The sequence below is a fragment of the Oncorhynchus tshawytscha genome, linkage group LG31, assembly GCF_018296145.1.
Source record: "Oncorhynchus tshawytscha isolate Ot180627B linkage group LG31, Otsh_v2.0, whole genome shotgun sequence".
Classification (NCBI taxonomy): domain Eukaryota; kingdom Metazoa; phylum Chordata; class Actinopteri; order Salmoniformes; family Salmonidae; genus Oncorhynchus; species Oncorhynchus tshawytscha.
Genome location: NC_056459.1, coordinates 6,459,180 through 6,485,994, shown reverse-complemented (window position 1 = coordinate 6,485,994; position 26,815 = coordinate 6,459,180). Strand labels below are relative to the sequence as shown.

The window sequence follows — 26,815 nt, the reverse complement described above, 5'->3', positions numbered from 1 at the left end:
ACATAATCATTAATGGACTCAGTGCGTTGTCTTTCTTGTGTCTACGTTCTCTGTTTTATGTATTTGTACTGCGATATGTTTCATCTTTCCTCTCTTCTCGGTGTCTGTTTCTCAGATGAATGTGGCCTGGGAAGGCCTGGACCGGACGTGGAGAGAGAGGATGGAGAGGTTGGAGGAGGCCATGGCTGCTTCTGTGCAGTACCAGGATGCATTGCAGGTCAGTGTCCCAGAATGCATCAGTCTTTTAGCTCAGTGTGTATGAGAATTAAATCATTTGAATTAAATAATTTGGTATTTATTGCACTGGTTATTTCAGAAAGTAGATGCTTAGAAATGTATCATGTCGTGAAGTAGAGGCATTTATAAGTATCTAGACATAGATCGGCATTATAGTTTTCAGAAGTTAGATTGACTCATTTGTCTCGTGTGTGTGTGTGTGTGTGTGTGTGTGTGTGTTGCAGGGCATGTTTGACTACCTGGACAACACAGTGATCAAGCTCTGTGACATGTCCACTGTGGGCACTGATCTGGGAACTGTCAAACAGCAGATTGAAGAGCTCAAGGTTTGAATCATAATTGATTTTTGTCACGTAGCTTTGATATAAATAGTATACTTAATATATTCCAATATATGTTTTTATCATCCTCCAAATATTTATAATAATTATTGTACTTAAACTCTCTTGGTCATAAAAGTGAACTATCACTTTAATGATAAGTGAACTGCTAGTGCAGACCTTACTCCTCTTCTCTCCTGTGAGCAGCACTACAAGGTGGAGGTGTACCAGCAGCAGATAGACATGGAGAAGCTGTGCCACCAGGGGGAGCTGTTGCTCAAGAAGGTCTCGGACCAGAACGACAGAGACATGATCCAGGAGCCCCTCACGGAGCTCCGACACCTCTGGGACAACCTGGGGGACAAGATCATTCACAGACAGGTACACAAACTATGCATTGGCCTGTTTTACCCAGTGACTCCCAAACTATTTTACAGTAGGGGCAGTAGCTACAGTAGCTCTCCAGCCCCCTGTCTAAAAGAACTCCAGTCCTCTGGAAGTCAGACTCACTGTTGGCTAGTAGTGCCACGCTGTTGTAGTGAACCCAATATTTTACAAATCAAGTTTGTCAGTTAAACACACAGAAATATGGATTCTATTTTTTATGGTTACACACACATAATAGATTCTACCATTACAAGTTGTTGTGATGATATTAAAATACATTGATACCTCAGATATGTACATTATATTACACCTTGCAATGCAATACAATCCAACATGGTTTTGGAATAACCACTGTTTTCCCCATTCTGTTTCCTACAGCATAAGTTGGAAGGGGCTCTCCTGGCTCTAGGTCAGTTCCAGCATGCCTTGTCTGAGCTGCAGTCCTGGCTGAGTCACACCCACGCCACCCTGGACACACAGAGACCCATCAACTCTGACCCCAAGGCCATTGAGATAGAACTGGCCAGACACCACGTAATGTCTACCTCTCTACGTCTATGCCTCCCACACTCTTACTTATCCTCCGTTTCTTCTTTACGCCTTCATTTCTAGATGACCAGTTTCCCAGACCCACATTAAGCCAATCCTGGACTAAAAAGCCCTCTCAATGAAGGTTCTCCATCGGGAAATCGGTCTTATTAGCCTACCTCTCATCTCTCCTCCATATCACCCTCACTTCTCTTATTTTCCCTTATAGATTATGCGTGGAAGCCGTTTTGAGCCAGAACGCTTGCTTCACATCAATTATTGCATTGGAGTGGTGTAACCAACACACCCTCCCTCCAACTCTCTCTCTCTCTCTCTCTCTCTCTCTCTCTCTCTCTTTCAGGTGCTGAGGAACGACGTGTTGTCCCATCGCTCCACGGTGGAGACGGTGAACGCGGCGGGGGCTGAGCTGCTGGAGTCCAGTCCCGGGGAGGAGGCCAACCACCTCCGCGGCCAGCTGGACCACCTCAACCGCGGCTGGGAGAACCTGCTACTCAAGACCCAGGACCGGCAGAAACTACTGGAGGCCGCACTGCACAAGGTAGGAAGGATCGAGGCGGACTGGGCTGAGAAGAGAGGCCCTGGTTACTGTTTCACTGAGCTTAGCAAAATGAAGGAATGACACCATTTCTTTTTACCCCTTCCTGTAATTCTATTTCTATATTATGAGTTCCCATCTTGTACAAAAATGATTATCACATTGCACTAGCAAATAGGTTATTTCACAGTTAAGTAAAGATTTAAAAACGGTACAAGATCTTAACAAAGCTAAAACCACGGGGCAAATGATTGAAGCACTGCCATTAACGTGCAACTCATGACTTCCCCTCTTGTTCCCTCTCTCCCTTCCTCCTCCCTGGTTCCCCAGGCGGAGGGTTTCCATGGTGAGCTGGAGGAGTTCCTGCAGTGGCTGAGGAGGACCGAGAGCCAGCTGTCTGCAGCCAAACCCACAGGTGGTCTGCCTGAGACGGCCCGGGAGCAGCTGCAGCAGCACCTGGTAATACGTTGCCCACACATACACTAGATATGTGATGAAGACAACACACGGTAAAGGAGATCGATGTTGTGATGCCGCACCCTGTTCCATACATACACTACAGTAGATATGAGTCACTGTCTACTATCTAATCTGTATACATGTTGTTTTTACCCATGTGTAACGGGTGTGTTAGACATGCACAATACATAACTAGCGAACACCTGTTGTTATTGGGTGGCTCCTCAAAGTATCGAAATTCCTCATTCCAAACCATGGCCACATGTTTACCATTCATTATCAAGGTTATTCATTGTTCATTCATTCAACCCTTTGAAAACATCGGTCTCTCTATAGGAGCTTCAGACCCAGTTGGCCCAGCGCGCTGAGCAGTACAACCGGCTGCTGGACGCGGGGGAGTCCATGTTGCTGTCCCGCGGGGGGGAGGAGGGCGGCCCCGGGGCTGGCACGACCCAGACCCAACAGAACTTGGCCCTGCTGCAGAACAAGTGGGCCAGCCTGAACACCAAGATGGATGACCGCAGGGTAAGAGAAGAAGCTTCTGTTCTGAGACATGAATGAAGGGCTATAAGTAAGAGCATGTGTATATGTATGCATTTAGGTACCTAATAAAATGTATACATTATAGATTTTCACAGATAAGAAAAACACTGTTTTACATAGGAAGTGTATTGTTGCAGGAGCGATTTTCAATATTACCATCAACCATTTCACTGACCTCCACCCCCCACCCTAGGCGAAGCTGGACGAAGCGGTGTCGCTGGCCACAGGGTTCCAGTCCTCCCTCCAGGACACCATCAACTGGCTGACCCAGGCTGAGCAGACCCTCAACATGGCTCAGGCCCCCTCCCTCATCCTGGACACCGTCCTCTTCCAGATAGACGAACACAAGGTGGGCAATTTCGGCACCATAGAAGTTTAGAGATCCTATGCTGTGCTATACTATATTGGTGAGTACAAGGATAGAATACATGTTTCCCGAGCGGCGCAGCGGTCTAAGGCACTGCAGCTCAGTGCTTGATGCGTCACTACAGACCCGGGTTTGATCCCAGGCGGTGTCACAACCGGCCGTGACCGGGAGTCCCATAGGTTGGGAACAATTGGCCCAGCGTTGTCCAGGTTAGGAGAGGGTTTGGCCGGAGGGGCTTTACTTGGCTCATTGCGCTCTAGCGACTCCTTGTGGTGGGCCAGGCTCATGCAGGCTGCAGAACATTTCCTCCGACACATTGGTGCAGCTCGCTGCCTGCTTGTTAAGAAGCACGGTTTTGCTGGTCATGTTTTGGAGGACGCGTGACTCGACCTTCGCCTCGCCCGAGCCCGTTGGTGAGTTGCAGCGATGAGGCAGGATCGTTATTGGATATCACAAAATTGTGGAGAAAAAGGGAGTAACATTAAAATGGGAAAAAAGGATAGAATATACTTAACTGTAATTCACATAAATATATTCAAATGTAGTATTGCAGTTAAGTTGACTCATCATATTCATCAGACATTTTGCAGACTTAATACATTTCCCTTCCACCCTTCCCTTCCTACACTCCCTTCTGTTTTGTTAGCTGGTATGTGCTGATGAGCATGTGCATATACAGCTGAAATCATAGCACCCAGAACCAAATGAGCGAATCAATGTAATGTTAAGGCTGTCACGAGGGAGTCAAACGACTAACACGCTCTCTGTCGATCTCTGTTCCCCCCCTAGGTGTTTGTGAATGAGGTGAACACCCACAGGGAGCAGGTTTTGGCTCTGGAGAAGGCTGGCTCTCAGCTGCGTTTCGCCAGTCTGAAGCAGGATGTGGTTCTGATCAAGAACCTTCTGCTGAGTGTACAGGCCCGTTGGGACAAGCTGGTGCAGAGGTCCCTGGACCGCGGCAGACACCTCGACGAAGCCCGCAAGAGGGCCAAGCAGGTATGAGAGAGGGTTTGAAATGCTTTCTCCATATGTTCGCAAGTCACTTTACCCTTCACCAAATGGATGCTACACGGCAGCCATTTTGTTTCTGAAATCACCATGCAAATCAATTAGAGGTAGTCAACCAGTTTCTCTCTCCCTCCCTCTAGTTTCATGAGGCTTGGAGGAAACTGTCAGACTGGCTGGAGGAGGCTGAGAACCGGCTAGACTCTGAGCTGGAGATCTCCAACGAGCCAGACAAGATCAAAGTACAACTGACCAAACACAAGGTACAGTAGGAGTCTCACTGTGTGGGTCTTGCATGGAAATAATAGGATTCTGAGCGGTTCTCACACAACGAACACAATATACAGTTAAGCTGCATTGTGTAGACCCTCTATTCTGGTATCCTTAACTAAATACCCCCCCGAAGGAGTTTCAGAAGGCGCTGGGCTCTAAGCAGCCGGTGTATGACACCACAGTGAGATCTGGTAAGGCCATGAGGGACAAGACCACGCTGCCCGAAGACACCCAGAAACTAGACCACCTACTGGGGGAGGTCAGGGACAAGTGGGACACCGTCTGTGGGAAGAGTGTTGAGAGGTGAGGGGAAAACTCCATGCCAATTGCTTTATTACAATGAATATTATGGTAGGGTTTTTCAACTCCAGTCCTGGAGAGCTACTGATTGTGCAGGTTTCTGTTCCAGCACTAAGTAACGCACCTGATTCGGCTAATTCTGGTCCTGATTAAACCCCACTATTATTATTTATTTGAAACAAGCGTGTTAAAGCAGTGCTAGAACAAAAGCCTGCAAACTCAGTAGCTCTCTAGGACGCTGCCATATAAAATACTGGACCATAAAAGAAAAGTTAAAATAACGATAGCTACAATTTCAATGTAATGTGACAACTGACCTTTCCCTCTGTCTCTCATCAAGGCAACACAAGCTAGAGGAGGCCCTGCTGTTCTCAGGTCAGTTTGCTGAGGCCCTGCAGGCCCTGGTGGACTGGCTGTACCGTGTAGAACCCCAGCTGGCTGAAGACCTGCCAGTCCACGGAGACCTGGACCTGGTCTCCAACCTCATGGACTCACACAAGGTATTTATTTATTTATGAAACCGCAATGTTAGACTATTGGTTACCATTGGTTAAAAAAGCCATTCATACCAGAGACTCTGGGTTCGCGCCCAGGCTCTGTCGTAACCGGCCGCGACCGGGAGGTCTGTAGGGCGACTCACAATTGGCCTAGCGTCGTCAGGGTTAGGGAGGGGTTGGCCAGTAGGGATATCCTTGTCTCATCGCGCACCAGCAACTCCTGTGGCGGGCCGGGCGCAGTGCACGCTAACCAGGTCGCCAGGTGCACGGTGTTTCCTCCGACACGTTGGTGCGGCTGGCTTCCGGGTTGGATGCGCGCTGTGTTAAGAAGCAGTGCGGCTTGGACGCATGACTTTCAACCTTCGTCTCTCCCGAGCCCGTACAGGAGTTGTAGCGATGAGACAAGATAGTAGCTATTAAACAATTGGATACCAATAAATTGGGGAGAAAACAGGGTCAAATTTAACACACACAAAAAAAAGCCATTCATTTATTTGCCCAGCGCCGCATTGCCCAAGCATCATTAAATTTGAATACTTATTTCTCAGACATAATTATATTTTTTTCCTATTGAGGACTAATGTAGTATATATTCATTCATAATATTTGATCGCCCTGCTCTGTGTTTAGGTTAACATTGTTTCCATGTTGTTTGACCACTGTTTGGTTTTGTCTCCTCAGGCCTTCCAGAAGGAGTTGGGAAAGAGGACAACTAGTGTTCACGCCCTGAAGCGCTCAGCCAGAGAACTGATGGAGACGGGCCGCGACGACACCGCCTGGGTCAAAGTTCAACTGCAAGAGCTCAGCAACCGCTGGGACACCGTCTGTGCCCTGTCCGTCACCAAGCAGACCCGTCTTCAGCAGGCCCTCAAACAGGTCAGTTGGGAAGAAGAAGCCAAGTGGCTGTGTCATTTTTGTTTTTATGTATCAACACAATACTTGGAAGTTAGAAAATATCATTTTTATGACCATTTCATGCACAGTTACAAATCATTTCAGTCCATCTTTTATTTGATTAATGGTATCTGTGCGAGCATATATAATACCTTAAACTGGACCGCAGAATCTCAATAAAACTGAAAACCTTTTTCTCGTTCCTTCTAATGATCCCCTCTGCCACCCGTCTCTCTCAGGCGGAGGAGTTCCGCACGGAGGTGCAGCTGCTGCTGGAGTGGCTGTCCGAGGCTGAGCAGACGCTGCGGTTCCGCGGCGTGCTGCCTGAGGAGGCGGAGACTCTGCAGACGCTGCTCCACACCCACCGGAACTTCATGGCCACGGTGGAGGAGAAGAGGACCGACGTGAACCGGGCCGCGGGCCAGGGCGAAGCCATCCTCACCACGTGCCACGCCGACTGCATCACCACCATCAAACACTGGATTACCATCGTCCGCTCCCGCTTTGAAGAGGTAAGTGGGCTGGAGAAGGGGAGTGGGATGAATAGAGAGATAAGAGGGGGGTAAATATTTTAAAGTCCTGCTGGGCCAGAGAGTCATGGAAATTGTTTAAAATATTTAGTATTTCACCCATTAATTGGTGCATTTGGCTTCTGCAGGTCCTCACATGGGCCAAACAGCACGAGCAGCGTCTGGAGACTGCTCTGACAGAGCTACTCAACAACGCCACGCTATTGGAGGAGCTGTTGTCATGGCTGCAGTGGGCAGAGACCACCCTAGTCCAGCGTGACGGAGAGACCCTTCCACAGGACATCCCTCAGCTCAAAACACTCATCACAGAACACCAGGTGGGAGGAGCCTACTTTTCTCAAACCCTCAGTGGCTTAGTCGCTGTTATAATTATCACTCTTTCTGATTGGCTGTGTCTCACGTCAATCTATTGTTCCCAGGTGTTTATGGAGGAGATGACCCGGAAGCAGCCTGACGTGGACAAAGTGACCAAGACTTACAAGAGGAAACCAGCAGAGCCCCCTAGCAGCCTAGCTGAGAGGAGAGGAGCTCGTGTGTTACCTTATTTTACCTCCCAGAGATGCATGGATATTATATTATACTAAATACATATGAATACATATCGACCTAGAAATGCATAAGCAAATATATACATTGGGTGCCTAACCCCCAAACATTCACAATCCATACTGACAGACTTCACTGATGGAGAAAGACAATAAAAGTCACCAAAATATGGTCAAACGTTCCATCAAGTGTCCTCAAAATTTAAACCCATGTAATGCACCGTAATCATGACACCTCTCGCTCCTCGCCCTACAGGTAAAAACCAGCAGCAACAACAGCATCAACAACAGGCGGCGATGCAAGTCGCCGGGGGCAACCCCCGCTTGACTCAGCTATGCTCAAGGTGGCAGCAGGTGTGGCTGCTTGCCCTCGACCGCCAACGGAAGCTCAACGACGCCCTCGACAGGCTTGAAGAGGTACTGTATTGTAGCGTCCCTTGATCTCCCCTATTAGAGCCATAGAGGGCTTGGAGACCGCGAGTTTCAGACCTGTTTTTTCTCCTGTATGGTGTCTTGTCAAAACAGACACATGATTTCCTCTAAGTATATTGCTCTTCCTCATTTGTCTCACATTTATGTTTGTTGTCTTTGTCCCCAGCTGAAAGAGTTTGCCAACTTTGACTTTGACGTGTGGAGGAAGAAGTACATGCGCTGGATGAACCACAAGAAGTCGCGCGTCATGGACTTCTTCAGACGCATCGACAAGGACCAGGACGGAAAGATCACTCGCCAGGAGTTCATCGACGGCATCCTGGCCTCAAGTATGTTCTTCAGAGCTAGCATCGTTAGCGCTGTTCTTTGCCCATAGCCTGCTCCAACTTAAACTGTAGTCAAGTCCTACATCTTGGTCATAAGTCCTACATCTTGGTCATAAGTCCTACATCTTGGTCATAAGTCCTACATCTTGGTCACAAGTCCTACATCTTTTTCTGACTGTTGGTTGTGCTGTGCAGAGTTCCCCACCAGCAGGTTGGAGATGACGGCGGTGGCAGACATCTTTGACCAGGACCGAGACGGTTACATTGACTACTACGAGTTTGTGGCGGCGCTGCACCCCAACAAGGACGCCTACCGGCCCACCACCGACGCTGACAAGATAGAAGACGAGGTGAGGAACACACACACACACACGTATATACCCAGATATTAAAAATGACACTTATTTTGAACAACAAAGCTGGGCCTTTGACTTGTCCAGTCCAATAGCAACTCCTAAATTGGAGGTTAATGGAGCCAGCCTTGTGACTTTCCCTCTTTTTCCTTTCTCACTCTGTGCAGGTGACCAGACAGGTGGCACAGTGTAAATGTGCCAAGCGGTTCCAGGTGGAGCAGATAGGAGAGAACAAGTACAGAGTAAGTCCTCCTCAGCCAGTGGCTGTGTACATTTACCAACAGTTAATAAGCACGTTATTATATACTCTGTCTGCGTACTATGACTTAGTATTAGGTATGAGATATTATATTTTTAAATGCAGATGGGCCAGAGCAATTACAAGGTGAGTTACACCTGAGGCTACAGTGCTGTGGGCGTATTATTGTTTAAAGAAATAGCTTAGACAGCTTCTACTTAGCGAAATACAGTTTTCAGATGTTACTTGACAGAGTGAAACTTGGTAATGTTAAGAATGTGGTTTTTTTTAAGTTGTTGCATTTGCAGTCATGGTGCGTCTAGGGCTGCGTCTGAAAATGGCACCCTATTCCCTATATAGTGCACTACTTTTGACCATGGTGCGCTACTTTTGACCAGGGCCCTGGACAAAAGTAGTGCACTATATAGGGAATAGGTTGCCATTTTGGACACAGATTAGTTTTTGTTCTGATGCTGGCTGTGTTGTCACTACTTCTTTGAGCACCAACAACTGCTGTGGTTGAACTAACAAATGACGTCACTCCATTCCTCACGTATTTAAATGCTAGCCAATAACAGTAGCACTCATCTGTATCCATGGAAATACCGGCTTTGTAAGTCAGCTTCTCTAAGCTTTGTCATATACTCCTATAACAAGGTGGTCACATTATTGATAATTACTAAGAAACCGGCGGACCAAAAAAGAGCGTCCCACGGTGCGTATCTGGCCCGTGGGGGCCGTATGTTTTGCACCCCAATGCTCTTTAACATATCATATCTCTAGTCACAGCACTAAGGGATTGATATGCTGTGTGTGCTTCCCACCAACAAACTAATATAACCATAATAAATATCACTTATACGCCATCACAGCTCCAGGATTAGCAACTACTACCATTGTTGTTTTGTGTGAACTACATCATCATTGTCCGTGGGTTAATGATATCCAGTGTCTGGCCAGAGACACCGCACTATAAACTAACTGCACTGAGCTCCAGTCACGTTGTCACATGGCATCACACACCTCTCTGTCTGTCTTGACTGTTCTTGTGTATGTTTGTCTGTCTGGCTTCACTCTTCATTGACTTATCCATCTTGTTTTGTCTCTCGAGTGGCACTTCAACCACACTGTGACAGATAGGAAATAAGATCACCTATAGTGTCCACGTCATTCAAATTCCACTGCATCCTTTTGCTTTTTCAGGCAAATTAATCGTTGGTTTTAACGGCTAGGAGACAAGTAACTACAATATGAATTGTAAAAAGTCTTAGTGAAGGATATACAGTATGTGTACAGAGTGAGCTACAGTGTATTTCTCTATCCAAATGAGGTCTTATCCAATGACAGGTTTGAGTTTGAAATATTTGTCTCTCCATGTTATTTCACTCTTTCTCTTCTTCTTTCTCTTTGTTTATTCCTCCTCCACGTCTGCTGGATTTATTGTAGTTCTTCCTTGGAAACCAGGTAAAGTTGACTCGCGTGTTCGGTCCTTTGAAATCTGCTTCCTGGATCTCCACCAATGCAGGGGCCTCAATTCGACGCCACACAAAAAAAAATGCTGCCATGGTGACAATGCATTTCATGTTTGACCGATCAAATGTAGCACTACACTGTTGGTGCGAATCATGGAAGTGGGTTTCATAGGGCATTGAGGTGTTTCTCTTGATGTGATTTTGCAGATTTGGTTTTAGTTTTGAGAATGACTTCGATTTGGCAAACTGGAATGGGTTATAATGATAAGGGCGATAATACCTGATCCTATTGGCTTTGGACTGGGGAAATTGGTGAAATCATGCTGTTCTGAGAGTAATTATAAATTCATCTTGGTCCCATATCTGTTTTGTGCTGTCTTGCCCAACTCTATGGTCATTGTCACAATGACCATAAATTACCAAAGAGTTGACTAGATAGCACAAACGGAGCCAGGCTAATCAAAGATAGTTCTGACTTGGTATTGCTTCATAGAGTTCTGCTTGCTGGGTGATGGAGCAGTTTACCATAGTAACTCTGAAGTGTAAATGTCATTCTGCATGAAACAAAGTTGAGTGTTAGGTAGAATTAAATATTTCAGAGATGTTTTGATTGTTGGGTAAGCTGGGCTTTTGACAAATGGGTGATTTTAGTGGTATCATCATTGCATGGGTGTTGGAGTATAATTTGCATGGAGTAATGTACACTTGTTCTCAGACTAGTATGGGCCGCTGTGTATAATGGCTATGGATTCTTAATCGTTATACTTTGTGACTGAATCCCTCTGTTTCTCCCACTTTTCATTTTCTCTCCTCCTCTCTGTCGCGGTGTTAGTTTGGTGACTCGCAGCAGCTGCGGTTGGTGCGTATCCTGCGCAGTACGGTCATGGTGCGGGTCGGAGGGGGCTGGATGGCCCTGGACGAGTTCCTGGTCAAGAACGACCCCTGCAGAGGTGAGTTTATTTATGCACAGACACACGCACATGCAAACAAATACTAAGTTCATACAAAAACAGAATGTATGTACACACACAATGCAAGCCACTGGATACACTGCGAGAGGGGCAAAATATGGTACAATGGTCAACTGTTTAAACGAGACATAGTCGGACATATACAGTACATGTAACCTTTCAGGTTTACAGTTTTCAGAGTTCTGTCTTTTCCAAAGCTGTCTACGGTCTGTCTGGTGTGCTCCTCAGAGCAATCTCTCTCCATCATCATCCCTTCTTTCCTCTTCATCCCTCTCTGTGATAATTCTTTGAGAAGACGGGCTTGAATCGTCTCCATCGCTCTCTCTCCCTCTGTTATGGTTCCTCTTCTTTTTCTCTGTTGGTATCCCTTCTTTTTCCCATCTCTTCGTTCATCTCTCCCTTTCTCATTCTTTTTCTCTGTTGGTATCCCTTCTTTTTCCCATCTCTTCGTTCATCTCTCCCTTTCTCATTCTTTTTCTCTGTTGGTATCCCTTCTTTTTCACATCTCTTCGTTCATCTCTCCCTTTCTCATTCTTTTTCTCTGTTGGTATCCCTTCTTTTTCCCATCTCTTCATTCATCTCTCCCTTTCTCATTCTTTTTCTCTGTTGGTATCCCTTCTTTTTCCCATCTCTTCATTCATCTCTCCCTTTCTCATTCTTTTTCTCTGTTGGTATCCCTTCTTTTTCCCATCTCTTCATTCATCTCTCCCTTTCTCATTCTTTTTCTCTGTTGGTATCCCTTCTTTTTCCCATCTCTTCGTTCATCTCTCCCTTTCTCATTCTTTTTCTCTGTTGGTATCCCTTCTTTTTCCCATCTCTTCGTTCATCTCTCCCTTTCTCATTCTTTTTCTCTGTTGGTATCCCTTCTTTTTCCCATCTCTTCGTTCATCTCTCCCTTTCTCATTCTTTTTCTCCGCCTTTGTTTTTTTGTACCTGCATTCCTTTCTCTTGCTACACGGTCCTTCTTTCAAAGTAGTGTTGCACGGTGCACGATCTTCAGTTCTCTCCCTCCCTTACCTCTCCTTTTGCCCTCTCCGTTCTTCCCTCTCTCCTCTTCTCTCTCCTTCCAGTGCAACATCCTGGACTTAAGATCCTTCGCTCCGACTCCAGTAGCACCATTTCATCTCGTATAGGTTGGGTTTCTCTCTCGCTCTCTTTCCCCCTTTTCTCCCTCCGCCTCTTCTCCGTTCTCTCACTTCTTCTGGTTGTTTTGTTTTTTTGTTTTGGGGCTTTTTTGCTGTGCTTTGCTGACTGTGACACTGAACTAACGTTCCTACCCTTTCTGGCTACATGCCTAATGCTAGCACAAGAGGATCCCTATCACAGGTTATAGGTCCAAGTCATTGACCTGTGTCTTTGTTTTTCAAGTTGTTTTAACCACTTGTCACTTTGGTCCCTGATGTTTCCTCCTGCTCACCTGCTCACCTCCTCAACCTTGGGGACGTCACCTGTGTTTTTTTACTCTCTTTGCCACTGTCTTCTGTGTTCACCTCTGTGTTGAAGTGAGAGAGGCAAGCGTGTGTGTGTGTGTGTGTGTGTGTGTACTCGAGAGCTAATTAGAAGGAATGTTTGTGTCTATGTATTTCCATCTCACCGTGAGCATGCCACTATTTCACGTTGTCTCTTGTGTCTCTCAGTGACGGTCACTCCTGGCTATTTCTGCTGCAGAGGTACCTACACTCCCTCTCTCTTCCATTGCTCCACTGTCCATCCCTCCATTTCTCCCACTCTGTCCGTCCAACCATCCATCTAGCCATCCAGCTCAACCTCTCAATCTAGTCCTTGTGTTTGTGTCTGTTTAGACATATGTATGTGTACACATGTCTAAGTCTTGTCTGTGTGCCAGTCCGCGTCATGCTTCCCACTCAAAAACAGGGTTTGGCCAGCCCTGGTCTTGGTGGTGATGGTTGCCATGTGGATCCAAAATGGCCGCATAGTTTGACGGGCCAGTCCCATAAAAAAAAACAGAGACCGTCTAAGACCTGGGTGTAGCCAGCCTGGTTTTCTAATAGCGCTTGAAGCGGCTCTTTATGTGATGGCGGGCGGGGACTGAATTAGAGGGTGCACCTGGCTCGCTGGGGGACCGTAATTACAGGGCGCGCACCCATTTATTATTGACTGGTCTTGCTGCTGTTGCTAGTGGATGACTGAAGGGGCGTGTCCCGTCTTGGGTATAGCTACTGACCGCGGCTCCAGTGCCCTGCTGCTAATGCTAACTGCAGCTCTCTCATCCCTCTTTCTCTCCCTCTCTCTCTCTCACACTGTGGCTGGCTTTTCTGGGCTTGAGTGTTGTGTGCTGGGGCTGCTGCACCATCTTGTCTAAGAATGCTTCTATGAGTGTCTATGGGAGTCCCCATTGGTACTGTATTGGGGCTCCCCCAAGAGCATAAACCAGGCATGCCCCACATATTTCGCACCGAACGCACGGTTTATGAATTAAGGGGGAAGAATAAAGGAGGGAACAGAGCGACTCCCTCAGTGAGAGAAGAGAGGTTGTGATTTGGCTGACAGACATACATACCTCTGTGTTCTAGCTATATAACCATATAAACCCGTATGAAAATGTCTGCACTCACTTACAGTAAGTTGCTCTGCTAAATGACTCAAATGTATATATTGTTCTAATAGTTTGGCTATATCAATACAAGTGTACTATTAAAGTCCATTCTTGCTGAGCATCTTTCTATCAGTTTGCATAGACTGACCTCTGACCTCTGTGTGAGGATGCTTTGCCGCCTTCCTCTGCACCGCCACAAACACTACAGATAAAACACTCACTCCCTCCTCCACTTAAAAGTAGCCCATCCGGAAGTGCACTTCACTGCCTCTGATTTCCAACCCTCCCCTCGCCCCACTCTACCTAGCACTGACTTGACCACACAGACTATGAGAGCAGTGACTCGCCGGGGAAGCACTGACTCTCTGCCTCGTACTGTTTCCTAGATACGTACTGCAGCCATTCTTTTGTAGACTTGACCATTCTTTCTCTCCTCTCTCTCTCTCTCTCTCTCTCTTTCTTTCTCTCCCCTTCTTCCCTCACTCCAGCCCGAGGCCGTACCAACCTGGAGCTGCGTGAGAAGTTCATCCTTCCGGAGGGTGCTTCCCACGGCCTGGCGGCGTTCCGCTCCCGAGGCCGGCGCTCCAAACCCGGCTCCCGCACGGCCTCGCCCACCCGCTCCTCCTCCTCGGCCTCGCACAGCGCACATAGCTGCGCATCCTTGCCCTCTGCTCCTGCCACCCCCACCGCCTCCTCTAGGGTAAGTGCCCTCGACCCCATTCTCCCTCATAGAAATACATTTACTAGAATGGGAAAAGCTCCTCAGGCCATGACGACTTAACAGAACCGGTGTACTCATCATGGGTAGACCAATATGGTATTGTGTTCTATGGGAGATACAGTGCATTCGAAAAGTATTCAGACCCCTCGACTTTTTCCACATTTTGTTACATCACAGCCTTATTCTAAAATTGATTAAATGTTTTTTTTCCCCTCATCAATCTACACACAATACTCCATAATGACAAAGCAAAAACAGGTTTTTATACATTTTTGCAAATGTAATATCACATTTACATATCACAAGTATTCAGACCCTTTTCTCAGTACTTTGTTGAAACACCTTTGGCAGCGATTACAGCCTTGAGTCTTCTTGGGTATGACGCTACAAACTTGGTACACCTGTATTTTGGTAGTTTCTCCAATTCTTCTGTGCAGATCCTCTCAAGTTCTGTCAGGTTGGATGGGGAGCGTCGCTGCACAGCTATTTTCACGTCTCTCCAGAGATGTTTGATCGGGTTCAAGTCCGGACTCTGGATGGGCCACTCAAGGACATTCAAAGACTTGTCCCGAAGCCACTCCTGTGTTGTCTTGGCTGTCTTAGGGTCGTTGTCCTGTTGGAAGGTGAAACTTTGCCCCAGTCTGAGGTCCTGAGCACTCTGGAGCAGGTTTTCATCAAGGATCTCTCTGTACTTTGCTCTGTTCATCTTTCCCTCGATCCTGACTAGTCTCCCAGTCCCTGCTGCTGAAAAACAACCCCACAGCATGATGTTGCCACCACCATGCTTCACTCCAAGCGGTCTGTCATATGCCTTTTACTGAGGAGTGCCTTCCGTCTAGCCACTCTACCATAAAGGCCTGATGGATGGTTGTCCTTCTGGAAGGTTCTCCCATCTCAACAGTGGAACTCTGGAGCTCTGTCAGAGGGACCATCTTGTTCTTGGTCACCTCCCCGACCAAGGCCCTTCTCCCTCGATAGGTCAGTTTGGCCAGGGAGCCATCTCTAGGAAGGATCTTGGTAGTTCCAAACTTCTTCAATTTAAAAATGATGGAGACCACTGTGGTCTTGGGGACCTTCAATGCTGCAGACATTTTGTAGTGTCCTTCTCCAGATCTGTGCCTCGACACAATCCTGTCTCAGAGCTCTGCCCACAATTCCTTCAACCTCATGGCTTGGTTGGGACCTTTATCTAGGCAGAGCTTTGTGCCTTTCGAAATCATGTTACGAGTCTCAAAGCACATGGTCTGAATAATTATGTAAGTAAGTTATTTCTGTTTTCACTTTGTCATTATGGGGTATTGTGTGTAGATTGATAAGGAAAATGTTTTATTTAAGCCATTTTAGAATATGGCTGTAACCAAGTAAAATGTGGGGAAGGGGTCTGAATCATTTCCAAATGCACTGTAGGTAATCAAACTATATCGCCCCTTAAATTTCCCTGCTTCTCTTCACGTCATATGACTCTTACCATGTTAGTTATAGCAGGACTCTTGTCACAAAGTTCGTTTGTGTCTTTTAATATAGGCTGAGCAATTACACAAGCTACTTTGATCGCCCTGGGAAAGGAAAGTGAACATGGTGTCTCTTAAGTGTTCCCAATGGAAACCGAGACTAAAATGGAACCTGCAAGCGCACACGACACACATGCACAACACACACTGCAATGCATGTTCACAAACTACAGTCAGTCATTGTCACATACAGTATCAGTCACATGTCAGAGTCTTTGTGGTCACCAGGTCTTGTTATCTCTCACCCACTTTCTCACAATGGTTGTTGTCACATTGATTCTTCATTGCGTTAATGTGTCGTCTCTGTGTGTCTATACCAGTCATAGGGGGTCGAGTTTTGATCATCTAAGTTCAGATGAAACACACCTCTCCGGCCTTTCTCTTATATGCCACTGAATCCTAGGCGTGATACCTCTAGTCATATGTTCAATCAGTCAGGTTACTGTAGTCTAGGACACACACACACAGTGGGAAGAAAAAGTATGCGAGCCCTTTAGAACTACCTGGATTTCTGCATAAATTGGTCTTAATATTTGATCTGATCTTCATCAATGATAGACAAACACAGGCGGCTTAATCTAATAACACTCAAACAATTATACGTTTTCACGTCTTTATTGAACACACCATGTAAACATTCACAGTGAAGGGTGGGAAAGTCTGAACCCTTGGATTTAATAACTGGTTGACCCTCCTTTGGCAGCCATAACCTCAACCAAACGTTTTCTGTAGTTGCGGATCAGACCTGCACAACAGTCAGGAGGAATTTTGGACCATTCCTCTTTACAAAACTGTTTCAGTTCCACAATATTCTTGGGATGTCTGGTGTGAACCGCTCTCTTGAGGTCCTGCCAGAGCATCTCAATCGGGTTGAGGTCAGGACTCTGACTGGGCCACACCAGAAGGCTTATTTTCTTCTGAAGCCATTCTGTTGTTGATTTACTTCTGTCTTTTGGGTTGTTGTCCTGTTGCATCACCTAACTTCTGTTGAGCTTCAATTGGTGGACAGATCGCCTTACAGTTTTTTTGGACAGCAGTGGCTTCTTCCGTGGTGTCCTCCCATGAACACCATTCTTGTTTAGTGTTTAATGTATCGTAGACTCGTCAACAGAGATGTTAGCATGTTCCAGAGATTTCTGTAAGTCTTTAGCTGACACTCAGGATTCTTCTTAACCTCACTGAGCATTCTGCGCTGTGCTCTTGCAGTCATCTTTGCAAGACGGCCACTCCTAGGGAGAGTAGCAACAGTGCTGAAATATCTGCATTTATAGACTATTTGTCTTACCGTGGACTGACTTTTAGAGATACTTTTGAAACCTTTATGCAAGGCAACAATTTTTAATCTCCAACCGCATCTCATTGATTGGATTCCAGGTTAGTTGACCCTTGACTCCAATTAGCTTTTGGCAAAGTCATTAGCCTTGGGGTTCACATACTTTTTCCAACCTACACTGAGCATGTTTAAATGATGTATTCAATATAGACAAGAAAAATACAATAATTTGTGTTTTATTAGTTTAAGCACACTGTGTCTATTGTTGTGACTTTGATGAAGATCAGGTACATTTTTATGTCAAATTTATGCGGAAATCCAGTTTTTCTTCCCACTGTACATTCATACATACAGTACCAGTCAAAAGTTTGGACGCACCTACTCATTCAAGGGTTTTTCTTTATTTTTTACTCTTTTCTACATTATAGAATAATAGTGAAGACATGAAATAACACAAATGGAATCATGTAATAACCAAAAAAAGTTTTAAACAAATCAAAATATATTTGAGATTCTTTAGAGTAGCCACCCTTTGCCTTGATGACAGCTTTGCACACTCTTGGCATTCTCTCAACCAGCTTCACCTGGAATACTTTTCCAACAGTCTTGAAGGAGTTCCCACATATGCTGAGCACTTGTTGGCTGCTTTTCCTTCACTCTGCGGTCCAACACATCCCAAACCATCTCAATTGGGTTGAGAACGGGTGATTGTGGAGGCCAGGTCATCTGATGCAGCACTCAGTCAGTCGTCTTCTTGGTCAAATAGCCTTTTACACAGCCTGGAGGTGTGTTTTTGGTCGTTGTGCTGTTGAAAAACAAATTATTAGTCCCACTAAGTGCAAACCAGATGGGATGGCTTCAGAATGCTGTGGTAGCCATGCTGGTTAAGTGTACCTTGAATTCTAAATAAATCACTGACAGTGTCACCAGCAAAGCACCATCACACCACCACCTCCATGCTTCATGGTGGGAACGACACATGCGGAGATCATCCGTTCACCTACTCTGCGTCTCACAAAGACACAGGGGTTGGAACAAAAATCTCAAATTTGGACTCATCAGACCAAAGGACAGATTTCCACCAGTCTAATGTCCATTGCTTGTGTTTCTTGGCCCAAGCAAGTCTTATTGGGGTCCTTTAGTAGTGGTTTCTTTGCAGCAATTCAACCATGAAGGTGTGATTCACACAGCCTCCTTTGAACAGTTGATGTTGAGATGTTTGTGTTACTTGAACTCTAATGCATTTATTTGAGCTGCAATTTCTGAGGCTGGTAACTAATGAACTTATCCTCTGCAGCAGAGGTAACTCTGGGTCTTCCATTCCTGTGGCGGTCCTCATGAGAGCCAGTTTCATCGTAGCGCTTGATGGTTTTTGCAACTGCACTTGAAGAAACGTTCAAAGTTCTTGACATTTTCCGTATTGACTGACCTTCATGTCTTAACATAATGATGGCCTGTCGTTTCTCTTTACTTATTTGAGCTGTTCTTGCTATAATATGGACTTGGTCTTTTACCAAATAGGGCTGTCTTCTGTATAACCCCCCCCCCCCTACCTTGTCACAACTCAACTGATTGGCTCAAACGCATTAAGATGGAATGAAATTCCACAAATTAACTTTTAACAAGGCATACCTGTTAATTGAAATGCATTCCAGGTGACTACCTCATGAAGCTGGTTAAGAGAATGCCAATATTATGAAAATTGTCAAGGCAAAGGGTGTCTACTTTGAAGAATCTCAAATGAAATGTAAAAAATATGTGGTTTTGTTTAACACTTCTTTGGTTACTTCATGATTCCCTACCTGTTATTTTGTAGTTTTGAAGTCTTACCTATTATTCTACAATATAGAAAATAGTCAAAATAAAGAAAAATTCTTGAGTGAGTAGGTGTGTCCAAACTTTTAACCGGTACTGTATATAAGAATATATATTCAACTCTAATTAGTGTAGCAGTCCAGCCAAGGTGCAGCCAGTCTTGGAGGACAAAGCATGAAGCTATATTACCAGAATACCCATAATCATCTGTTTTGTGGTCACTGATCGTTAGTTGTGTAGTCTCTGTCAGTCGTGTGATACCGTGTATGTGTGTCTGTGTTGAAATGGGAATTCCCCTGTTTCTGCATGTCAACAGCAATCACCTACGTCCTTAACTGTGAGATTTTTATTTGTTCTTTGTTTTTGTATTTTTCTTTTGTCTCCTAAATCCCTCCATCCACCCCCTGCTAACCTCGCTTGAAAATGTACTCCCTCCACTGTTTTTCCTTCTGCGTTTATAAATCCATCCGCTGTCGCACCAAAAACACACGGCACTACACTACCCGCCTCCCCTCCTTCCCCTTTCTCCCTTCCCCTATTTTCCTTTGCTCTACTTTCCTGCTTCTCCTCCTTTTTTTTATATTCCCCTTGGCTGCCTTCTTCCCTCCCTTCTTCCCTTTGCTGATCCCAGTCCTCAAACTCGCGTGGCTATGCCAAGCCCTGGCTGGCACACAGTAAAACTCCAACACCAACCAAGTGCCAGTCCTGCCCAGACCACGACCACACCACCCCTGGGCATGAGGTAACACACTGACTCCTCCCGCCGCCCGTCCCAAGCCCCAGCGAACTAATAACGCACTAACGCACACACACACAATCACTCACTCACGGGTGTGGTGCACACTGTGCAATGGGTCTATGAGGATATTGGTGACGTGACATTGAAATTAGGCTTTTAGACTGAATATATTTGCATCATCTTGTTTTCATGTTTTTGCTCAATATCCAGTCTAAATTATCATTCGGTGCATTGTCACAATATTTTAGCCCCCCGGCAGGAAGTGGCTGGTGGTAGGTCAATAGGAATAGATTGTGATGTTGAAGTGATGTTCTCTTAAAGGAGAAGTAGCGAGAAATGAATCATTATTAGCTAACTCTATATACATTGTGTTGAACTGGTAGTTCTAGGGATTTAGTTTGGTAGACTGATGATCATTTTGCAAATGGTGTCTCTGTTGTATTATGCTAGTATGGGATGGTGCTTGAAACCAGTACCAGCTCCTTTAGTTAAAGGTAGATGCAGCAAAATGACATCATCATACACAACAGGGCAACATCCTGCTTACGAACATCAACAACATTCGAATTCACTATTGACTTCCAAATGTCGACATGCCTTAAGACTCAAATTGGGACGAGCCAATAGTGTGGCAGCCTTGGCAGATTTCTACTCTGTTTGGTTTATGTGTATAATGAGGAAGTCGTCCTGTTGTGTATGATGATGTCATGTTGTAGAGTCTACATTTTTAAAGGCCCAATGCAGTCAAAAATGGGATTTCCTGTGTTGTATATATATTTCCACACTGTGGTTGGAAAACTGTTAAATTGTGACAATTATAATAATGCCCTTTTAGTGTAAGAGTTGTTTGAAAAGACAACTCTTCCATGGCAACAGCTCCATGCGGTAAATGAGTTAGACCAATAAGAGAGTTCCAAACCTCTATGCCAATAACAGCTCATTTTCAGTTACCCCTCCCCATTCACAGACAGTCCTAGCAAAATACTAGCTGAGAAAGTACTCTTTGCCAAGAAGCTATTTTTGTTTCGTTTTGACCATTTTAATAGAAAACAATCCCAGTAAGGTACTTAATTGTTACTTAGAAATATTTCTATATTGAGATAAAAAACAGCTGCATTGGACATTTGTAATGTATTCAGTGCCACAGTTTGCCACTGCCTGACATTCCCTGTGTCTGATTATATATATGTAGGGAGCAGCGTCGGGGTCCAAGCTGAAGAGGCCCACCTTCCACTCCAGCCGAGGGTCTCTGACTGGAGAGAATGGAGGAGCTACACCCATTTCTACTAAACCTGGACGTACCGGTAAGAACAAAGTCCTGATTTTTCATACCAGTTTTGATTCCTATTTTCAGTCCGCTATTTTTGTCCTCTTGAAACATATGATTCCCATAATTAAAATGAAACTAAATATTATTTTTTTTCTCTATTCTTCTCTTTCTATCCCTCATTACCTACACTTAACCTCCTCCTTCCTCCCTGTTTCCTCCCTTTCTCTACCTCTTCTCCTCTCAGACCCCAAGCGTACCCCATCGGGGGCCAGTGGTCCAGTCAGCCGGGCAGGCAGCCGGGCGGGCAGCAGGGCAAGCAGCCGGCGGGGCAGCGACGCTTCGGATGCCTCTGAGCTCCTGGAGACTCGCTCGGACACCTCGGACACCCCCCGGCGCCCAGGAGCGGCCAAGCCCTCCAAGATCCCTACCATCTCCAAGAAGGCCCCAAGCCCCAAGACACCCGCTTCTGGGAAGAAATAGTGAAGGAGATGTCAAAAAGACGTCATAAAAACGTCATACAGCCAACCATAGAGTCATCAACATAACAGCGTCATACATCTAACTATCGGGCTGGTTTGACTCCAAGGGCTTCCCCAGCCCCCCAAAACACCAGCCATGATGAAATAGGGAAGATGTCCAGACTATAGAATTAGATCAAGTAGAACATACCGTCTCCCTTTCAAAGAGATGCTCTATAGTGAACAGACTACTGGCGGCCATATTGGGTGTCACATTTGATCCAAACGTCCATCCATAGGGCTTGCATGGGATTCATGCACCAAGACTACTGTATGAAGGGCAGGGAGAGATAGGGGAAGATATCTTTCTCTTCCTCCCTCGTACACACACTCGGAAAAAAACCTCACTGGGGGTGTCTGGTTCGTGCACTTAGACGGAACAGAACTTTCCCCTTTTAAAACCCAGATCCCAGTTTGCCTTCCAGTCTCCTGTGTGCTCTGTCTCGTAACAGGATTGTGCTAGACTGTTGTAGAGAAAGCCACAGCAATTTGAACCGACAACCAACCAACATAATGCTGCCTTACTGTGTTACACATTTCTGTCCTTACTTTTACCTAATCTGAGTTCCAGAGAACGTTAGGTAGAGCCTTGTAACTACTTTGTGTATGTACACACTGACACGCACAGAACTGAAGCACACACACACACACATTGAGGGGAGAGATTAAATGACTCGGAACTTCCTGGAGAATGGCATTCAAAAGAACTGGATTGTGGGTATTATGGACATTATTTTTTTTCTCACCATGAGTTCAACTGAATATATGCAATGATTTCCGTCTTGTGTTTTTCCTCCCCTGGACTGGGAAGTGAAGAGGAATGACACTTCAGCATGTCTATGGGTCGGGAACATCCAGACTAGCGTGAATCTACTGTTCAGTGTCTGGGCGGCGCCACTCTGACCACTTCCTGCACTGAGCTAACTGCCTAAACCTCAAGCCCAGGAGACCGCGGAAGTGGCGGGAAACACACTGCAATGTCCTCACAAACCCCTGCAACATTGGAAGTGTGTTTAAAGGTGTGTATGTGAGTGTGTGTTTGATGGTATGGAGGGTTTCTCATGTTGTCCTATAATATGAAACCTGGGTTTCTGAGAAGAAAAGCACTATTTCTTGGTGGGACCCCACTAACAGCAGAAACATGACAGTGTGAAACAATGTAGTCGATTTGTAAGGACACACAATTTAAGCGACTATAATTCTACCATTAGAGATTGAAGACCAGCACACACTGACGGTGTATCGCTGTAATTCCACATTGCCCCTCCCCCTACGTTGCCGCTGGAAACCCCATAGCCGCAAACACATGTTTGTACACGTGTGTAGTCGTCACGTGTTTACAGGAATCAAAGGTCATCGACTTGCGTCACTGTATGCAAAGATTTAATTTGTGAATGTCTTTCGTTCGGGTTAATTTATCATCCTGTTGTATTTTGTTTTAGTTTTGCTTTTGTAGTTTAAGAAAACATTTCTATTTATTTTTCAGTTCTGTAATCATCACCTTGGAGAATGATTAGTGTTAATACAATGAAATCATGATCTTTTGTACCAAGGAAAATGTCTGCTCCTCTCTTCAACGTTGTATGTTATTACTTCTTAACATAACTTTACTCAACTAGGAAGCTGACTTTCCATGGCAGCCTTTTTTGCTAATGACTACAACTCCCTGAACATGACCAAAGGGGGTTGCCCTTATTGTGTTGACAAAAAAAAACTACAAATATGGATGACAGGGAACCGAACCCCCAGTGTCCCTCCTTACAGGCGTTTGAATTGTCATGTCTTTGATGGCTGCAAATGTGCTCCTCTATTTCTTAACATGAGAGCTGAAGTATATGAAAGCTTAATGAACGCAAATGTCATCTTGAGGTGATTTTATTTATTTATTGTCTCCTTGGGGGGCGGGGATCCGGGGACGCCGAAGAGGAACCCACCTTTTGATGCGGTGTTATTCTCTGTGATGAAGAGAAAATATGTCAGTGGGAGGGGGGGGGTTAGAAGTCAATTGTGTAAAATAAAAAAAGCTAAGATTATAAACGCTTTTTTGTTCTCTTTTTGTATTAAAAATATGCTTGCAGTAAAAAAAAATGTCATTTGTCATTGTGTATTGATTTTTTTTATTTCATTCGGGGCCAAAAGTGTGTTTATGTACAGTGCCTTCAGAAAGTATTCACACCCCTTGACTTTTTTCTAAATGTTGATTTAAAATTTTGATTTTGTGTCACTGGCCTAAACACAATACCCATAATGTCAAAGTGGAATTATGTTTTTAGAAATGTTTACAAATGCAAAGCTGAAATGTCTTGTCAATAAGTATTCAATCCCTTTGTTATATCAACATTGTAGTTACTCCACAATACTAACCTAAATGACAGAGTGAAAAGAAGGAAGCCTGTACAGAATATTTCAAAACATGCATCCTGTTTACCTTTACACTGAGTGTACAAAACATTTAAGAACACTGTCCTAATATTGAGTTGCACCCCCCCCAACACAGAGATGTTGACTCCAATGCTTCCCACACATGTCACATTGGCTGGATATCCTTTGGGTGGTGGACTATTCTTGATACACGCGGGGAACTGTTGAGGTTGAAAAACCCAGCAGTGTTGCAGTTCTTGACACAAACCACTGTGCCTGGCGCTTACTACCATTCCCCCGTTCAAAGGCACTTAAATATTTTGTCTTGTCCATTCACCATCTGAATGGCACACACTCAATTGTCTCAAGGCTTAAAAGTCTTTATTTAACCTGTCTCCTCCCCTTCATCTACACCAGGGCTCTCCAACCCTATTCCTGGAGTGTTACCCTCCTGTAGCTTTTTGATCCAACTCCATTTGTAACTTACATGATTTTGTTTATCAACCAGATATTACAATCAGGTGTGCAAGATTAGGGTTGGAGCAAAAACCTACAGGACGGTAGCTCTAAAGGAAAGGGGTTGGAGAACAATGCTCTACGCTGATTGGAGTGGATTTAACAATTTACATTTAAAAAAAGCCTTGTTCACATTGACTGTTTGAAGTGACTCAAATCCTATTTTTGTTGCATATCCGATTGGAATCTGTTTATTTTCCTGCGGTTTGAACAGCCAAAAAGCACATGGAATCGGATATTTCAAGCCACATTTAAAATTACCTTCCTAGGTGGTTTGAAGTCAGAAACAAATCAGATTCCTGGCAATGCGACTTGTCTGATTGGTCATCTGATTTATTTGCCCTGGCTGTTAATTGTTTACCAACAAATGAGTGAATGTGCTAGAAAGCTAAACAGCTACCTAGCTAGCTTGTTGACTGCTGTAGCTAGCTTGTTGACTGCTGTGGCTAGCTAGCTAGTTGACTGCAGTGGCTAGCTAGCTAGTTGACTGCTGTGGCTAGCTAGCTAGTTGACTGCTGTGGCTAGCTAGCTAGTTGACTGCTGTGGCTAGCTAGCTAGTTGACTGCAATGGCTAGCTAGCTAGTTGACTGCAATGGCTAGCTAGCTAGTTGACTGCAGTGGCTAGCTAGCTAGTTGACTGCTGTGGCTAGCTAGCTAGTTGACTGCAGTGGCTAGCTAGCTAGTTGACTGCTGTGGCTAGCTAGCTAGTTGACTGCAGTGGCTAGCTAGCTAGTTGACTGCAATGGCTAGCTAGCTAGTTGACTGCAATGGCTAGCTAGCTAGTTGACTGCAATGGCTAGCTAGCTAGTTGACTGCAATGGCTAGCTAGCTAGTTGACCGCAGTGGCTAGCTAGCTAGCTAGTTGACCGCAGTGGCTAGCTAGCTAGCTAGTTGACCGCAGTGGCTAGCTAGCTAGCTAGCTAGTTGACCGCAGTGGCTAGCTAGCTAGCTAGTTGACCGCAGTGGCTAGCTAGCTATTTCAAGCCACATTTAAAATTACCTTCCTAGGTGGTTTGAAGTCAGAAACAAATCAGATTCCTGGCAATGCAACTTGTCTGATTGGTCATCTGAGCTTAGTTGACCTGGCTGCTAATTGCTTAGCTAGCAAATGAGTTGAATGTGCAGTGGCTAGCTAGCTAGCTAGCTAGTTGACCGCAGTGGCTAGCTAGCTAGTTGACCGCAGTGGCTAGCTAGCTATTTCAAGCCACATTTAAAATTACCTTCCTAGGTGGTTTGAAGTCAGAAACAAATCAGATTCCTGGCAATGCAACTTGTCTGATTGGTCATCTGATTTATTTGCCCTGGCTGTTAATTGTTTACCAACAAATGAGTGAATGTGCTAGAAAGCTAAACCGCTACCTAGCTAGCTTGTTGACTGCTGTAGCTAGCTTGTTGACTGCTGTGGCTAGCTAGCTAGTTGACTGCAGTGGCTAGCTAGCTAGTTGACTGCTGTGGCTAGCTAGCTAGTTGACTGCTGTGGCTAGCTAGCTAGTTGACTGCTGTGGCTAGCTAGCTAGTTGACTGCAGTGGCTAGCTAGCTAGTTGACTGCAATGGCTAGCTAGCTAGTTGACTGCAATGGCTAGCTAGCTAGTTGACTGCAGTGGCTAGCTAGCTAGCTAGTTGACTGCAGTGGCTAGCTAGCTAGCTAGTTGACTGCAGTGGCTAGCTAGCTAGCTAGTTGACTGCAGTGGCTAGCTAGCTAGCTAGTTGACCGCAGTGGCTAGCTAGCTAGCTAGCTAGTTGACTGCAGTGGCTAGCTAGCTAGTTGACCGCAGTGGCTAGCTAGCTAGCTAGCTAGTTGACCGCAGTGGCTAGCTAGCTAGCTAGCTAGTTGACCGCAGTGGCTAGCTAGCTAGCTAGTTGACCGCAGTGGCTAGCTAGCTACATTTAAAATTACCTTCCTAGGTGGTTTGAAGCTAGCAAATCAGTTGACTGGCAATGCAACTTGTCTGATTGGTCATCTGTTGATTTGCAATGGCTGTTAGCTGTTTACCAACAAATGGCTGAATGTGCTAGTTGACTGCAGTGGCTACCTAGCTAGCTTGTTGACTGCAGTGGCTAGCTAGCTAGCTGTTGACTGCAGTGGCTAGCTAGCTAGCTAGTTGACTGCTGTGGCTAGCTAGCTAGCTAGCTAGTTGACTGCAGTGGCTAGCTAGCTAGCTAGTTGACCGCAGTGGCTAGCTAGCTAGCTAGTTGACTGCAGTGGCTGGCTAGCTAGCTAGCTAGTTGACTGCAGTGGCTAGCTAGCTAGCTAGTTGACTGCAGTGGCTAGCTAGCTAGTTTGACTGCAGTGGCTAGCT

The 26,815-nt window shown here is 45.4% G+C and overlaps 1 protein-coding gene across 30 annotated transcripts in view; it reads left to right on the top strand.

Moving 5' to 3' along the window:
• Positions 1 to 23,725, top strand: part of LOC112229351 (microtubule-actin cross-linking factor 1-like) — a 262,375-nt gene extending 238,650 nt beyond the window's left edge. For 12 of the 30 annotated variants that reach the window (XM_042310211.1, XM_042310210.1, XM_042310213.1 and 9 more), the window contains 29 exons: positions 116 to 217; positions 462 to 563; positions 765 to 938; positions 1,323 to 1,478; positions 1,834 to 2,031; positions 2,359 to 2,487; positions 2,824 to 3,012; positions 3,224 to 3,379; positions 4,187 to 4,393; positions 4,546 to 4,665; positions 4,809 to 4,978; positions 5,316 to 5,475; positions 6,154 to 6,348; positions 6,606 to 6,878; positions 7,025 to 7,213; positions 7,316 to 7,427; positions 7,698 to 7,858; positions 8,040 to 8,202; positions 8,395 to 8,549; positions 8,720 to 8,794; positions 8,917 to 8,937; positions 10,237 to 10,254; positions 11,095 to 11,212; positions 12,304 to 12,366; positions 12,871 to 12,903; positions 14,279 to 14,490; positions 19,742 to 19,852; positions 21,042 to 21,153; positions 21,364 to 23,725. In XM_042310211.1, the coding sequence (XP_042166145.1) occupies positions 116 to 217; positions 462 to 563; positions 765 to 938; positions 1,323 to 1,478; positions 1,834 to 2,031; positions 2,359 to 2,487; positions 2,824 to 3,012; positions 3,224 to 3,379; positions 4,187 to 4,393; positions 4,546 to 4,665; positions 4,809 to 4,978; positions 5,316 to 5,475; positions 6,154 to 6,348; positions 6,606 to 6,878; positions 7,025 to 7,213; positions 7,316 to 7,427; positions 7,698 to 7,858; positions 8,040 to 8,202; positions 8,395 to 8,549; positions 8,720 to 8,794; positions 8,917 to 8,937; positions 10,237 to 10,254; positions 11,095 to 11,212; positions 12,304 to 12,366; positions 12,871 to 12,903; positions 14,279 to 14,490; positions 19,742 to 19,852; positions 21,042 to 21,153; positions 21,364 to 21,599 (4,110 nt within the window). In that variant the 3' untranslated portion in view covers positions 21,600 to 23,725. The remainder of the gene's footprint in view (positions 1 to 115; positions 218 to 461; positions 564 to 764; positions 939 to 1,322; positions 1,479 to 1,833; positions 2,032 to 2,358; positions 2,488 to 2,823; positions 3,013 to 3,223; positions 3,380 to 4,186; positions 4,394 to 4,545; positions 4,666 to 4,808; positions 4,979 to 5,315; positions 5,476 to 6,153; positions 6,349 to 6,605; positions 6,879 to 7,024; positions 7,214 to 7,315; positions 7,428 to 7,697; positions 7,859 to 8,039; positions 8,203 to 8,394; positions 8,550 to 8,719; positions 8,795 to 8,916; positions 8,938 to 10,236; positions 10,255 to 11,094; positions 11,213 to 12,303; positions 12,367 to 12,870; positions 12,904 to 14,278; positions 14,491 to 19,741; positions 19,853 to 21,041; positions 21,154 to 21,363) is intronic. The other 18 variants (XM_042310217.1, XM_042310221.1, XM_042310218.1 and 15 more) reach the window with 9 other exon arrangements.
• The last annotated feature ends 3,090 nt before the right edge of the window (positions 23,726 to 26,815 follow it).